This window comes from Hylobates moloch, unplaced genomic scaffold, assembly GCF_009828535.3.
Source record: "Hylobates moloch isolate HMO894 unplaced genomic scaffold, HMol_V3 SCAFFOLD_8, whole genome shotgun sequence".
NCBI lineage: Eukaryota > Metazoa > Chordata > Mammalia > Primates > Hylobatidae > Hylobates > Hylobates moloch.
Genome location: NW_026652283.1, coordinates 111726346 through 111742264, shown reverse-complemented (window position 1 = coordinate 111742264; position 15919 = coordinate 111726346). Strand labels below are relative to the sequence as shown.

General features: G+C 42.2%; 2 protein-coding genes across 4 annotated transcripts in view; one reads left to right on the top strand and one right to left on the bottom strand.

Annotated features, from left to right (window-relative positions):
* MTUS1 (microtubule associated scaffold protein 1) overlaps positions 1 to 2321 on the bottom strand; it is a 158739-nt gene extending 156418 nt beyond the window's left edge. For 2 of the 3 annotated variants that reach the window (XM_032162387.2, XM_058442159.1), the window contains exon 1: positions 2254 to 2321. The gene's annotated coding sequence lies outside the window, so the exon portion shown is untranslated. Of the gene's footprint in view, positions 1 to 1853; positions 1936 to 2253 lie in introns of those variants that run through there. The other variant, XM_032162386.2, reaches the window with a different exon arrangement.
* Positions 1 to 15919, top strand: part of LOC131384059 (nascent polypeptide-associated complex subunit alpha, muscle-specific form-like) — a 35549-nt gene that overhangs the window by 13355 nt on the left and 6275 nt on the right. The window contains exons 2-4 of the mRNA XM_058442816.1: positions 1725 to 2022; positions 2115 to 2535; positions 10430 to 10520. Of these exons, the coding sequence (XP_058298799.1) occupies positions 1725 to 2022; positions 2115 to 2535; positions 10430 to 10520 (810 nt within the window). The remainder of the gene's footprint in view (positions 1 to 1724; positions 2023 to 2114; positions 2536 to 10429; positions 10521 to 15919) is intronic.

Here is a 15919-nt window from a genome sequence, read left to right as displayed (position 1 = left end):
ATAAAGTTTTAAAAAGGTATTTGTTGCAAAAGTATATTTAGTAATAGTAACTGGAAATAAATGAAAACCAGTTTGATACATCTATGTAATGTAATATTAAGTAGCCACTAAGATTTTTGAACATTTCATGACATCGGAAATTTTTCATGATACATTAATCAGAAAAAAACCTCCACGCAATAGTATATTTAGACAAACTATATAACTATAAGAAAATTTTATATATATTAACAAGTATTTTCTTAAATATTAACTATGATTATCTTTGCTGAAATTGCTTAACTCAGTTTTCTCAATCTACCTATTTTTATACAGCAAGCACGAATTACTTTTGAAATCAAAACAAACAGGGTTAACAGAACAGGGCTATTAAGTAACAAGCTTTTTAAATGCTTGAGTATAATACCTGCAGGTTAGTTTCCAAAAAATATAAGATATTTATCTAGAATTTTATAATCCTATTATACTCCAAAATGTAACCTTAACTTATTGACATAATTAAAAGGTCCTGTTCAAAGCATGATTTTCTACCAAGCAGATCTACCAAGAACTATTTTCTCTTCATAAACCTGATTTTAAAAAGAACAGGTGAAAAAAGGTGGTGCAAGTTACGTAAATAACTACATATTAAACTAAATTCCACTTCTAAGGTTTTTTAGCTTTGGTTTTAAGGATAAGCACGTAGTTCTAATCTTTTCTTTGTATAGCTTTCCTAATGGAATATATTGCTTATGAAAAAAAATCGGTAACGGCACTTTCTACACTGTAAAGCACTGTACTAATGGGACTTCATCATTTTAATTTAAGTTATGCATCATTTCCTGCTCTAATCATCCCTGAAAAAGAAATTTGTCTACAGAATTGCAATTCCGTTTATGCAGTTCCTTTTAAAGTTGTCCATGCACAGTTATCTTGTATATAGCCTCCTTAAAGAGGTCACTGGTTCCCAGGAAGCAACGACTGTTTTTTAATCCCCTCCCTCCTGCATTGCCTCCCTTCCTCCTGAAATTCACTGGTAACACCCTCACTCCCACCCTCCAGCCCCAGCGCTGTGATTTAGTGATGATTGACTTCCGATCACCTGCACCTGGCAAAACTTGAAAGCTTTCACGCACCGTTTTGCCAAAGACTTTGGTTTCACTGAAACAAACAAAACACACTGGATTTCCTTTCTTAGAACACTGACTACTTCAAATAAACAGTATTTAACAGAGTATGTGTAACTACGCAGGCTAAATGAAAAATTAACCTCTTCCTTCCTAGTCCCAAATTACTCCAAGTCAAAATCAACAAACAACTTGGTAGAAAGGAGTACGTCTTCAAAAACCAAAAACGTTCGTCAGTAAACACCTAAGTCTACTAAGCACTACAGAGTACTCAATAAGGCCACCTTAATTAAGAGTAGATTTTTCTAGAGCGTGAAAAAATGCAAACGAGCTGCAGAAAGTAGCGAGGCGCCGCGAGGGGTCTTTGGGACCTGCAGCAACCCTATTCCACCCACTTTTTCGGCCCTTATTGCTTCTGCTGAGAAGGGGCCCAGCGAGAAGGCTGGGACCGCCGGGCCCGGGTGGGCGGCGTAAGGAGTTCACAGTCAAGCCCCTCGGTCAATTTCAAGGTGACAGCGACGAGATCCGCATCCGTCCCTTCCGCAGGTTCTGCGCTAGCCCACGTGAAACCTGCCTCCGCTCCGCCGGCGCTGCCGCCCTCTTTACCCACCAACTTAGGCCCCCAGACTCCTGGAGCGCCCCCCCCCCTCCCCGAGGACCGGTCCGGTCACCCTGAGCGGCGCGCACGCCTGTCCCCTCTCCACCTCGGCCGCGGGGCAGCGGGAACAGACTCCATCGCGCACTTACCCGCAGCTCCTTCAAGCGCTCCGGCAGCAGAGACGCAAAGGCGGGGAGCGCGGGCGCCCTTTGGACCACTGGCGGGGTCGCCGCGAACCCGCCCCGGAGGTCTCGGGGGCGGTGCCTGCACCTGGGGGCGCGCGGCGCGGCACCACCCCACGCCGGCGGCGGCTACCAGGCGGGAACCGGAGCACCGGCCTCCCCGCCTCCCCGCCTCCGGGGCCGCCAGGGGGTGGAGCAGGGCGGGGAGTTCGGGAAACTTGTAAATAGCCGTACTCGGGCCTCCCGCCCCAAGCCGGGGCGGCTCCTTCCGAAGGCTCCCCTCCAGCGGCTCGCTGCGGGAGACCAAGGCCAGCCGCCGTCCCAGGGGGCCGCCCTCGGGGAACCTGAATGACGTGCGAGGCCGTACCTCGGGGCGCTGGACTCCGCTCGGCCGCTCCCGCCCTCCGCTCGCGCTCCCGGGTCCCAATCCCGACGCTCCGCGCGCTCCCGGGCTAAGTGCGGACGCGCCCCACGCCCCGCGGCGCCCGCCCGGGACAGCGCTGCACCTGTTGCCACGTGCGACGCGGGGCTCCGCGGCTGCCACTGCCGCCTGCGCACCTGGCTGCACCGCGCGTCCCGGGACCACACTCGTCTCCGCAGCAGCCCGGGGCTCCGCCGCAGCCAGCGCTGGGGCCCAGGCCGGGCCGCGGTAGGTGGGGGATCTGCCTCCTGCTTGCCTCTAGCCACCTGCAGGCCGAGGGGCCTCGCACCGCGGGGCGTATAAAAGGTGGGGCTGTTGCAGAATTATCAGGGCGGAAGCCTGCAAGTAGGGAGTCGTGATTGTCTCTTATAAGGGCTGATTCGCAGTCTGTATTATCTTCATGCTTCTAGCAAGTTTACTAGCCAAGTGTGTATTAAAGGTTAAAGAAAGTAGCTTTCCAGCTGTTAGAGCTTGAGATACAACGTGGAAAGGAGTCTAGAACCCCAGGGAGATAAACTAGGCTCGACCTACTTTTCTCTAAACACAAACACAGTCATTGCTCTTTGCTAAACTGAGCAAATTTCATCCACAGCTGTCTTTTAGGTCCGTAAAATATTTTCTTCTATAAAGCATATTTTTAATAGAAAACTTGTCCGAAGATGCTATTCTGTCTTTAAGAGATGTCACATTACTGAACTATGAAATGTCAGACAACCTGAGAACAAAATTTTAATATTTCCTTTTTAATTACATGGATTGTTGTTTGCTAAAAGCTTTTAAAGAGAAGTGAACTCTTTTGGAGAAGAGACGTAAGGATGCTGTATTTCACAGTTTTCTATACCATGAATATTAGAATAACTGACAGATGTCTTGCCATTGATAGTTGTAAAGACTTTTCACATGTACAGTGATCCATTATTTCCTGACTACAAAACCCAGGGGTATATAGGTCAGATTATCTCCATTATTCAAATAAGGAATGGAAGCTCAGAAAGGTCAACTGACTAGCGCAAGGTTACACAGCCAGTGAGGGCAAGTGCAAACCCAGCCAGCCTAACTCCTAATCTTCTTTTTTAATTCCATTACATAATGACACCTCTCATTTGCTTCAGAAAATCCCTGTTGTAAAGATAGATGCAACTAGCATGAGCCGTGTTGTTAGGAAAGGCATGTGATTAATTTTAAATAGATATAGTATGTAACACCACCAGATGATTCTCCCTATGAAAAAGCACACAAAACAAAACGCTGACATAGTTTCTGCAAGTCACGAGGCAATTATGCTAATTAGCAACAAGCCTCTATGCCTAAGCAGAATAGTTCTTGTGTTAAACATATCATTTAATCTTTATAACCCTGATGTGACCTAGATGATTTGGTCTAAACCCCACAATCCTATTGTGTGACTTAGTTATATCTATAAATATAGAACCTGTTTTACTTCATTTTTGTATCAGATGGTTTGAAGGGGGAAAAATACTATACTAAGTAATTAGAGCTACTTATGCAGGCATTGGGGAATCTGAAACTTAGCTTCTAATTGTCTCCACATAAAAACAGAAGTTAACTTCTAGGGACATCTTCAGGGACTCCTCAAGGCAAATATTCACGAAATGGGGTCTTACTGGCTTCTTTTTTCATCTTGGTTCTGGGCATGTTGCCATGTTCCTGATCTCTGAACTCTGATGCTGACCTGCTACAGACTCTAGGAGCAATACTAAGGATAAAATAATAACTCACATAACTTTGTGGCTCTTTATCCTAAAAAATAAAAAAATAAAAAGTTGGCTCAATGTTTTTTCCTCCATGAGAAAATGCAAATTGAAACTATATTGAGAAACCATTTTTCCACCTATCAGATTGTCAAAGATTAGAAACTTTGATAATCACAGTGTTGTTAAAAGTATAGACAAACAGTCACAATGAAAATGTAAATGTAAATTATAATGACCTCCATAGGGGGAAGGTCAGGATACCTAACAATATTGCAAATATACATATAAGAGTTTCTCTTGGCCCTGCGTGGTGGCATGGTGACTCATGCCTGCAATCCCAGCACTTTGGGAGGCCGAGGCAGGCAGATCACTTGAGGTCAGGAGTTCGAGACCAGCCTGGCCAATATGGTGAAACCCTGTCTCAACTAAAAATACAAAAATTAGCCAGGCGTGATAGCAGGCGCCTGTAATCCCAGCTACTTGGGAGGCTGAGGCAGGAGAATCCCTTGAACCTGGGAAGCGAAGTTTGCAGTGAGCTGAGATTGTGACACTGCACTCCAGCCTGGGCAACACAGCCCAACTCTGTCTCAAAAAAAAAGGAGATTATCTTACAACACACAGCAGAAATGGTATGTATCTACAACCTTGTTTATTTCAGCATTGTTTATAATAAGATATTTTTTAAATACAAATACTTTTTAGTAAAGGACTGGTAAATCATGATACAGGCATAAAATGAAATCCTATGAAAGCTTTTAAAAAGAATGAGAAAGCTCTTTGTACTTTTATGAGATGATCTTCAATATATATCATGTGCATTTATTAACACAAAACAGTTACCTAATAGTATGCTACAATTTCTACTAAAATGGAGGAAATGATACAAACTTGTATGGATACATATATAGATATGTTTGTATAAGCATAAAATAAGCATAAGCCACCAGGCATGGTGGCTTGCACCTTTAATCCCAGCTCTTTGGGAAGTCTAAGGGGGAGAATCACTTGAGCCTAAGAGTTTGAGACTGGCCTGGGCAACTTAAGACCCTGTCTCTATAAAAAATACAAAAATTAGCTGGGCATGGTGGCATGCGCTTGTAGTCCCAGCTACTCTGGAGGCTGAGGTGGGAGGATGGCTTGAGTCCAAGAGGTCGAGGCCACCGTGACCCATGATTGTGCCACTGCATTGCAACCTGGTGACAGAGCAAGACCCTATGTCAAAAGAAAACCAAACAAAAACCCATAAAATACCTGGAGAGATATACCAGAAGCAGATAATATTGGTTGCGTCTTGAGATGGGAGTTGGATAGTTAAAGGGCAGCATTGGAAGAGACATTTGTTACTGAATACAATTTTGTACTTTTTTTGGATTTTGAGCCATATAAATAACAGAACCCATTCTAATATTTTAAAATGTTTTACCACATGAAGTTTTGCCATCAGGAATGACTAAAGTTTCTCTGTGAATAAATTTCACTTATAGATAAAATAAATGATTGGCTAGGCATGGTGGCTTACGCCTGTAATTCCAACACTTAGGGAGGCCGAGGTGGGTGGATCACCCGAGGTTGGGAGTTCGAGGGCAGCCTGACCAACATGGAGAAACCCTGTCTCTACTAAAAATACAAAAATTAACGGGGCATGGTAGCACATACCTGTAATCCCAGCTACTAGGGAGGCTGAGGCAGGAGAATCTCTTGAACCTGGGAGGCGGAGGTTGCGGTGAGCCGAGATCTCGCCATTGCACTCCAACCTGGGCAACAAGAGCGTAACGCCGTCTCAAAAAAAAAAAAATGTTCAATAGATGATTTTGACCCTGTTTCTTCTCTAGTTTGTCTAAAAAAGAAAACTTTGGTACATAAAACTCTTACATGAGTGTGGTGAAAACGATGAATTAGCAAATTCCTTACAATTTGATTAGCAGTGACATCTCCTTTGGGTAGGGCTTCCAGCTAACTTTCCCAAAGTTGCATTCAATAAGAAATGAAAGAAGTATTCCAGGCCTTAATTCTCAAGGGGAACTCCATGGAGTCATTGCCTTTGTTCACAATCCGGGTCCCTTTTTTTAAATTTATGTTTCCTTATGCCACCATCTCATTGAGAAAGGAGTTGAACATCTTTAAAAGACAGGAACAGTATATTTTAAAAATAAATATTTCAAAGTGTAAGTATTTTTAGTATAAAATGGGATTCCCGGAAAAGCATACAGGTAACAGTAAACGTACTATTGAGGAACAAATTAAAACACTGAGCTTCCTGAGCCCCAGGTACCCCAAGCGCTTACATAATTGTCATTTTCAAAAGAGGCTGATGGTTTCTCAAAGGAAGAAAAACTTTTTCTAGCTCTGAATTTTAAGAAAAATTTTTGTCACTCATTTTCAATTCAAGACTACAAAATGGAAAATGACAATATACTATTAGAATACCATAAGGAACTTCATGTGGCTATTTTTCCTAGTGACTGTGAATAAAACTAGAAGTTTTTTTCTTCTTCTTTTTTTTTTAATAGAGACGGGGTCTCACTGTGTTGCCCTTCCTGGTCTTGAACTCCTGGGCTCAAGCAATTCTCCAGACTTGGCCTCCCAAAGTGCTGGGATTACAGGCGTGAGCCACTGTGCCTGGCCAAAAAAGCAAAAGTATCGTACTAAAACTCAACTTGAGGAGGTTACTCACCCAGACAGGGACCGGTCTTATAACAGCACAATGAGATCAAGGATTGCCTGTAAATAGAAGTGTGGAAAGACGGCAGCTTCTTCCGATATACTTCTGAAAGTCAAATATGCTCATGGTAAAACATGAACATCTCCACAAATCCCTTGCCGCAGAGGTAAACACAGTTGCTTTATACAACATTCCAGAAATTTTCTAGTGAGCACTCATTAGACAGGTGCTGGAGCATTGTCAGAAGTTGTGGTAATCTCTGGCAAAGTCCCAGAATGCTGGAATTTTGTGATACTGTCGATGACCTTTTCTTTGTTTTTGTGAAGAGAATATGTATATTACACATAGTCATATGATTCTTTTTTTTTTTTTTTTTGAGACGGAGTTTTGCTCTTGTTGCCCAGACTGGAAAGCAATGGTGCGATCTCAGCTCACCACAACCTCCACCTCCCAGGTTCAAGCAATTCTCCTGCCTCAGCCTCCCAAATAACTGGGACTACAGGCATGTACCACCGTGCTCAGCTGTTTTGTATTTTTAGGAGAGATGGGGTTTCCCCATGTTGGTCAGGCTGGTCTTGAACTCCCAACCTCAGGTAATCCACCCGCCTCGGCCTCCCAAAGTGCTGGGATTACAGGAGTGAGCCGCCGAGCCTGGCCTATGACTTTTAATTCTTGTATCCAAAGATGGTGAGACGTGCATGGTAAGATACCCAAACTGACCAGCTATAGCAATGGCTGCATAACAAGAAAGTGAAAACGTGAGAGCAGTGAATGGTCCTGATTTATTTACCAGTAACTCCCGGGTTCTGGATTATCTATTTTTTTTCTCAGTGGATTTGAAGACCCAACTGGACTCTCCTCTTGTTTATTTTCTTTTCTTTCCTTTCTTTCCTTTTTTTTTTTTTTTTTTTTGAGATGTTGTCTAGCTCTGTCGCCTAGGCCAGAGTGCAGTGGCACAATCTCGGGTCACTGCAACCTCTCCCTCCCAGGTTCAAGCGATTCTCCTGCCTCAGCCTCCCAAGTAGCTGAGATTACAAGCGCCCGCCACCACGCCCAGCTAATTTTTGTATTTTTAGTAGAGAAGGGGTTTCACTGTGTTGGCCAGGCTGGTCTCAAACTCCTGACCTCATGATGCACCTGCCTCAGCCTCCCAAAGTGCTGGGATTACAGGTGTGAGCCACCGCACCTGGCCTCCTTTTTTATTTTCTTATTTTTGAGACATGATCTCACTCTGTCATCCAAGCTGGAGTGCAGAGGTACCATGATGGCTCAACTGCAGCCTCGACATCCTGGGCTCAGTTGATCCTCCAAAGTAGCAGGGAATGCAGTCATGTGCCACCATGCCCAGCTACTTTTTGTATTTTTTTTATAGAGATGGGATTTCACCATGTTGCTCAGGCTGGTGTCCAACTTCTTAGCTCAAGTTATCTGCCCACCTCGGCCTTCCAAAGCGCTGGGATTACAGGCATGAGCCACTGCGCCTGGCCCTGGACTGTCTTCTTAATGTTCCAGAAGGTGACTAACAGAATAGAAATGTTCTCATGCCGGCCAGGCATGGTGGCTCACACCTTGTCATCCCAGCACTTTGGGAGGCTGAGGCAGGCGGATCATGAGGTCAGGAGATCAAGACTATCCTGGCTAACTTGGTGAAACCTCATCTCTACTAAAAATGCAAAAAATTAGCCGGGTATGGTGGAGGGCACCTGTAGTCCCAGCCACTAGGGAGGCTGAGGGAGGAGAATGGCCTGAAACTGGGAGGTGGAGCTTGCAGTGAGCCGAAATTGCGCCACTGCACTCCAGCCTGGGCAACAGAGTGAGACTCCATCTCAAAAAAAAAAAAAAAAAGAAGGTTCTTATGGCAAAATCTGAAGATTTTTAAGTATCTCAAGAAAGGAGTTTTTTGTTGCAAGTTCAAAGCAGTAGAAAAAATGAAGAAATATAGCTTCTTCTCATCAAAATGACCTGCGAGAGTTTGAAAAACTCTTCGATCTCCCTGTACCATGGAAGGCATCTTCAACAGTCCTATTCCATTTATAGACTCTCTAGAAGGAACAGTTCTTATAACATGATGCCAAAATTATTTTAGTTCACACACAAACAAGTTGTCCTGTAATTCTGCCGTGGGCCTCCTCATATTAGGAAGAAATTAAGAAAAATATGGTACCACCAGTTTGTTATGCAACCACTTCGAAAATGTTTACTTTGCTTAAAATGTCATGCCTAAAGAAACTACTCGTCTGCATAATCCACTCTGGACAGTGATTCATAACTGTGTGACATTTGGGCTTGGTCAGACTTTACTCCAGTCAGATTGAGTCTTTCCTTAAAAAGGGGATATATTTTCAATTTCAAAGTATTTACTGCTTCATGACAAATATTAATAACAAGTTTGTGGCTTTGAGGCTTCATACCTTTGAGACTACCACAGTCTACTTAACTTTTTTTTTTTTTTTTACTTAGACCTTTTGAATTTGCTTTTAAATTATGCCCCTGGCCTTGTTCTCTTGACCAAATAAAAGCCCTAAGAGTGCTTCCACTGCCAGCAGCCTTCCAGTTTGCTCTGTTCCCCCTTGGGCCCTGTTGATTGGGCCCAGTGATCACCTAAAAAGAGTGCAAAGAGTCAAGAAGCCACGTGGGCTTAGTCTTTCTGTGCTGACACCAGGCCACATCCAGGCCTGATGTACTAACTGATCCCCAGTTCATTCCTTTTGCAATTTTTGGCCTTGATTCATAGTTCCTGATTCATGATTGACTCTGAAATCCTCCCCATTTGCAAGTGGGATGCAGTCAAGCAGGCCAAAGCATTCCATGTTCTAACAAATGTTTGCAAATCATAATAATGTAGGAAGAGAACCATAAACTAAATGAACAACAGGCGTTAGCCCTCATGATGTCACATAAGCATTCCTCAAAATATAATCATGCTTCTAAACATGGGCCGGCAATTCAGGAAAGGGCCACTGAAAATATTAGCCTCGTTATTTTCTCTGTATAGTGAGCACAGACTAACTATGCCTAAACCACATTGCAGTGTGCCAACATTATAAATTAATGCCTGATTGGTTACCTAAAAATAAGACAATCTTACTTTCAGGCATCTAGAACACTGAGAAATCCAGGATGGACACTTAACACTACCAAAGATTGATCTATTTTGGCTAAGTATACTTCTGATCTCTTTTTGAGGACTGTATTAGTCCATTTTCACACTGCTATAAAGAACTGCCTGAGGCTGGGTAATTTATAAAGGAAAGAGGTTTAATTGACTCAGAGTTCTGCATGGCTTGGGAGGCCTCAGGAAACTTACAGTTATGGCAGAAGGCAAAGGAGAAGCAAGTACCTTCTTTACAAGGCAGCAGAAGAGACAGAGAGGGCAGGGGAAACTGCCATTTTTATGCTACCAGATCTTGTGAGAACTCCCTCACTATCATGAGAACAGCATGGGGGAAACCGCCCCCATGACCCAATCACCTCCCACCATCCCCCCCCTCAACACGTGGGGATGACAATTCAAGACGGAATTGTGTGGGGACACAGAGCCAAACCATATCAAGTACCTACAAAATTATGGTGAATCTTCACTAATTTGCCAACTGATTATCTGCAAATCTTAGAGACTAAAACACAAAAATATCATTATCCCTCCAGAACTGAGGACACAAATTGGATTTAGAAGACTTAGCTTTGACATCTAGATAGGTTTTCATTGATTTGACCTAACTTGATCTCAGTTTCTCTTTTATAGAATTAGTTCTTTAGATCAGAGGTCCCCAACCCCGGGACTGCAGACTGCCACTGGTCTTTGGCCTGTCAGGCACCCGGCCACACAGCAGGAGGTGAGCGGCATCAAGCAAGCATTACCACCTGATCTCCACCTCTAGTCAGATCAACGGTAGCATTAGGTTCTCATAGGGGGGTGAACCCTATTGTGAACTGCACATACAAGGGATGTAGGTTACATGGTCCTTATGAAAATCTAACTAATGCCTGATGATCTGAGCTGAAACAGTTTAGGCCAAAACCATCCCTCCTGCACCCCATTTTGTCTTCCAAGACAAAAGATTATTCAAGGTTACTATGAACACCTTTATGTGGACAAACTAGAAAACCTAGAGGAGATGGATAAATTCCCGGAAATATACAACCCTCCTATATTAAACCAGAAATAAAAATAAATCAGAAACTGAACAGAACAATAACAAGTAGTGAGGCTGAAACAGTAATAAGAAAAATTGCCAAGAAAAAATAATCTAGGACCAGATGGATTCACAGCTGAATTCTATCAGACGTTCAAAGAAGAACTGGTACCAACATTATGGAAACTATCCCAAAAGATAGAGAAAGAGAAAATCCTCCCTAAATCATTCTGTAAAGCCAGTATTACCCTAATACCAAACGCAGGAAATGACATAACAAAAAAAGAAAACTACAGACCAATATCCCTGATGAAGATAGATGCAAAAATCCTCAACAAAAGGATTCTCAACAAAATACTAGCTAACCAAATACAATAGCATATCAAAAAGATAATACACCATCATCGAGTTGGTTTCATACCAGGAACGCAGGGATGGTTTAACATACACAGGTCAATAAATGTGATACACCACATATGGTTGTCTTACGAAAGTTTTTTGTCAAGTAGATGCCTCAAGAAGTGTTCGTGGAAACAATATTCCCTGAATTTTTGCACAGTGATTACATTTTGTATGCTGCCTTTATTTGGAAAACTACTGACTCATATTTTGTTTCATTAAATATCTTAAATATATTACTCCATTTTTCTTCTATCTAAATCATTGCTGTTAAAAAAATTGATGGCAAATCTGATTTTTTTTTCCTTTATAAGTGGATTTTTTTTTGTCTGGATGCCCAAAATAATTTTTTTCCCCTTTAAAATGTGTAATTTTGGTGGGACGATCACTTGAGCTCAGGAGGTCAAGGCTGCAGTGAGCTGGGATCACACCACTGCACTTCAGCCTGGGGGTCAGAGAGAGACACTGTCTTGAAAAATATTTTTTTAACTAGTAATTTCATTATAATATGTTTTGGTGTTACTAGTCCTGGGTCCGTTTTTCCAGGTATGTAGTATAACCTTTCACCATGTAGCTGCAAATACATATATTGTTAATTTGGTTTGGTTTTTCTTCTTGAGAAACTTTTGTTAAACATATTTTTGTATATCTGTTTTGCCTGTCTCTAAGTTTGTTTCTTTCTCTCAAGCCCTTTTTATTACTTTCCTTCAATTAAAAAAAATTTTTTTCTCTTTCATCTTCTCTTCTTAAGGTATTCTCTGTATTTATTCTTCCATTGCTTTCAGTTTAGTTTTTTTGTTTGTTTGTTTGTTTGTTTGTTTTTTTAAGAGATGGGGTCTCACTTGTTGCTCAGGCTGGTCTTGAACTATTGGGTTCTTGAACTACTGGGTTCAAAGGATCCTCCCGCCTCAGCCTGTCAAACTGCTGGGATTACAGGCATGAGCCACTGCACCCAGCCTAGTCTCTAGTTTTGACTAGTGTTTCTACATCTTTTTCCTCAGCCTAGTCTCTGTTTTTGACTATGTTTCTACGTCTTTTTCCTTGGCCTAGTGTCTGTTTTTGACTATTGTTTCTATGTCTTTTTCCTAAGTATATCTATTACCTCATTTCTGATATTTCCCAAATCTCATTTTTCTTGTTTTTTCATATCTTGGATGATTTCTTTAATGTCTTCTAGCATACGTTGAAATAATAAGTAATGGTTTGCACCTGTTCTGTAGGTACGTCTTTTTAGCATCTTTGGCATTGTCTGTAGGGATGTTTTTCAGTTTCTTCTCTTCTTTCCTGACAGTAATTTTGTGTGAGATTTAATCTTGGTAGTTTTTTGCTCACTTAAAAAAATATGAAATAATCTTCTTAAACTTTCAGGAGGAGGTAGGATTTGGGAAAGCATTTCCAATTTCACAACTTGATCACTCTCTTTTTTTGTTGTGTTTGTGTAGTGTTTAAAACTATCGGGGCTTACTTTTTTTTTTTTTTTGACGGATCTCGCTGTCACCCAGGCTGGAATGCAGTGGTGTGATCTTGGCTCACTGCAAGCTCTGCCTCCCAGGTTCACGCCATTCTGCCTCAGCCTCCTGAGTAGCTGGGACTACAGGTGCCCGCCACCACGCCTGGCTAATTTTTTGCACCCGCCACCACACCCAGCTAATTTTTTGTATTTTTAGTAGAAACAGGGTTTCACCTGTGTTAGCTAGGATGGTCTTGATCTCCTTGACCTTGTGATCCACCCACCTCAGCCTCCCAAAGTGCTGGGATTACAGGCGTGAGCCACCACACCCGGTAATCGCGGCTTATTTTCTGAGATGGTCAGACTGTTTTCTTTCGTTGCTTTCATCTGGACTCCGTCTTTCCTTGGTCTCTGTCGTCCCAGTTCCATACGATGAGCATTCTTTTCCACGAAGTTTCTTCTCTGTGCAGTGCTTGTCCAGGAGTGGAAATTTAGGTGGTTAGTTTTGAACATTCATTGTGCCCCTCAGACACTTTGCATTCCCCTGACTTTGGAGTATGCAAAACTTTTTCCAGTTTCAGCTGCTGTTCCCAAGTGGAACCTCCAAGCTTTCCAGCAATTGCCTGCTTGCTGTTTTGAGAGTATCAGATTTATCAGTGTCTCATGACTTCCCTCCACTTTCTATTATACAGTTGCTGATACCACCTAGCCCTTGTATCTGTCTGTGGCTTTCCTCAATTCCTTATGCTGTAGGGTTCGTGGACATACTTCATCACCTAATTTTGTTATAGATGTTGTCCATAGGTTTTTTATTTTATCTTTTGTCCTTTGTCTATATTTGCAGCAGAATTTTAAGTTTAAAAAATGATGATCACCAGATACAGGTGCCCATTGTAGGGTACAAGGAAAATACCCCCTTTGTCCTCTGAAGATTTGCTTAAAAATCAACTCATAAAAGACAGATTAATTGGAATAAAGGTATATAAATTTTATTAACAAGTACATGAGAGCCTTTAGAATAAAGACCCAAAGATACAGAGAAAATTATCTTTTTTTGTTTGTTTTTTTTGAGACAGGGTCTCTCTGTCACCCAGGCTGGAGTGCAGTGGTGCAATCACAACTCACTGCAGCCTTGACCTCCTGGACTCAAGGGATTTTCCCACCTCAGCCTCCCAACTAGCTGGGACCACAGGAATGAACAACCTGCTAATTATTTTATTTTTAGTAGCGACAGGGTCTAGCTATGTTGCCCAGGCTGATCTCAAATTCTTGGGCTCAAAGGATTCCCCCACCTCAGCCTCCCGAAGTGCTGGGATTATAGGCATGAGTCCTCGAACCCAGCCTGGAAATTATTTTTATGTTTAGGTTTAATAAAGTACGGACAGCCATGAAGAAATATAACTGGACAAAAAGGGTACTTTCTAATGTTAATAGACAAAGTAGGGAAACACAGGAAGGCCTGATTAGACAGTAAGCTTGGATAGTAAGGCCTGTGTATTAGTCTGTTCTCATGCTGCTAATAAAAACATAACTGAGACTGGGAAATTTGTAAAGAAAGATGATTAATGGACTTACGATTTCACATGGCTGGGGAGGCCTCACAATCATGGCAGAAGGCAAAAGAGAAGCAAAGGCATGTCTTACATGGCAGCAGGCAAGAGAGATTGTGCAGGGGGACTCCCATTTATAAAACCATCAGATCTCGTGAGTTTTATTCACCACCACAAAAACAATATAGGGGAACTGCCCCCATCATTCAATTATCTCAACCTGGCCCCACCCTTGACACGTGGGGATTATTACAATTCAAGGTGAGATATGGGTGAGGACACAGCCAGACTGCATCAGCCCATCTCTCTGAGTATGTTTTTTTTTCTTTTGCACGTAGGGTACGACCCTCTTTGGCATGGGGATCGTACGGCCTATAATTAAGGTAGCTCAGATAATTTTTTTATGACCAGGTTTTACGCAGAAAGGTGCAGGGAAAATTAGAGTAATATTTTTAGGTTTTTATGGCTGGCTTTGGGGCAAAGAGGTTCTCATTTGTATGACCCGCTTTGGGGAAGAGGGATTCTAGTTTCTATGGCAAGCCTAAAGGAGAATGGGACCTTAGTCTTAGACAAGTCTTAGTCTTAGACAAGAAGACAGGAGAAAATTAGAAAAAGAAGTTTTGCTTCTAAGACTGTTTCAGAGGCCTTTATTTTGGGGGTGTGTTTTGAGTCCTAACACAAATAGATCTTGGTAGCCGCTGGCTATGTATGGTGAGTACTCCTCAACAGCACCAAGAATGAAATGCTCGAATAGGTTGCCAGAAGTCCCTGCGGATGCTAAAAGGTTGCCATAGAGAGGAAAAAAGAGCAGAAGGCAACCAGCTTTTATTTGAGATCTATGTGCCAGATATTTTGCTAGTAGCTTCCACATATATTATTTGATTTGATTTAATCTAATAATCACCCCAATCTTCTGAAGTAGAATCTTCAGGTCTTCCTAAGTCCTATGCTCATTCAACATGGAATTGTAAGAAGCTTAATCTCCCTGATGGAATAGGAATCAGTTAAAGTGCAACAGAGTAGAGGCACCTGAGTCAGCACTAATGAACCTTGTGAAGTCCTTTAGTGTTTGTCAAAACTACTGTAAAGATACTGCCTGAGACTAGGTAATTTATAAAGGAAAGAGGTTTAATTGACTCACAGTTCTGCATGGCTGCAGAGGCCTCAGGAAACCTACAATCATGGTGGAAGGGGAAGCAGGCATGTCTTACATGGCGGCAGGCATGTCTTACATGGCAGCAGGCAAGAGAAAAGTAAGTGCAACCAGGGGAAATGCCATCATATCTCATGAGAGCTCACTCACTACCATGAGATTAGCATGGAGGAAAACGCCTCCATGATCCAATCACCTCCCACCAGGTTCTTCCCTTAACACCTGGGGATGAGAATTCAAGATGAGATTTAGGTGGGGATGCAAAGCCTAACCACATCAATATGTATCATGGATTCAAAGATTTCTTGATTAAAATTATGAGATATTAAGATTAATTATGATTATAAAAATAATACCAACCTTGATTGTGTACCATGCACGATTTTAGACATTTTACACTTTACATATATTAATTGTGTAAATATTCATAACATCTCTATTAGGTAGATATTATTATTGCATTCTTCTTCTTTTTCTAAGAGACAGGTCTTGCTATGTTTCCAAGGCTGCTGCTGACCTCAAACACCTGGACTCATGTGATCCTCCC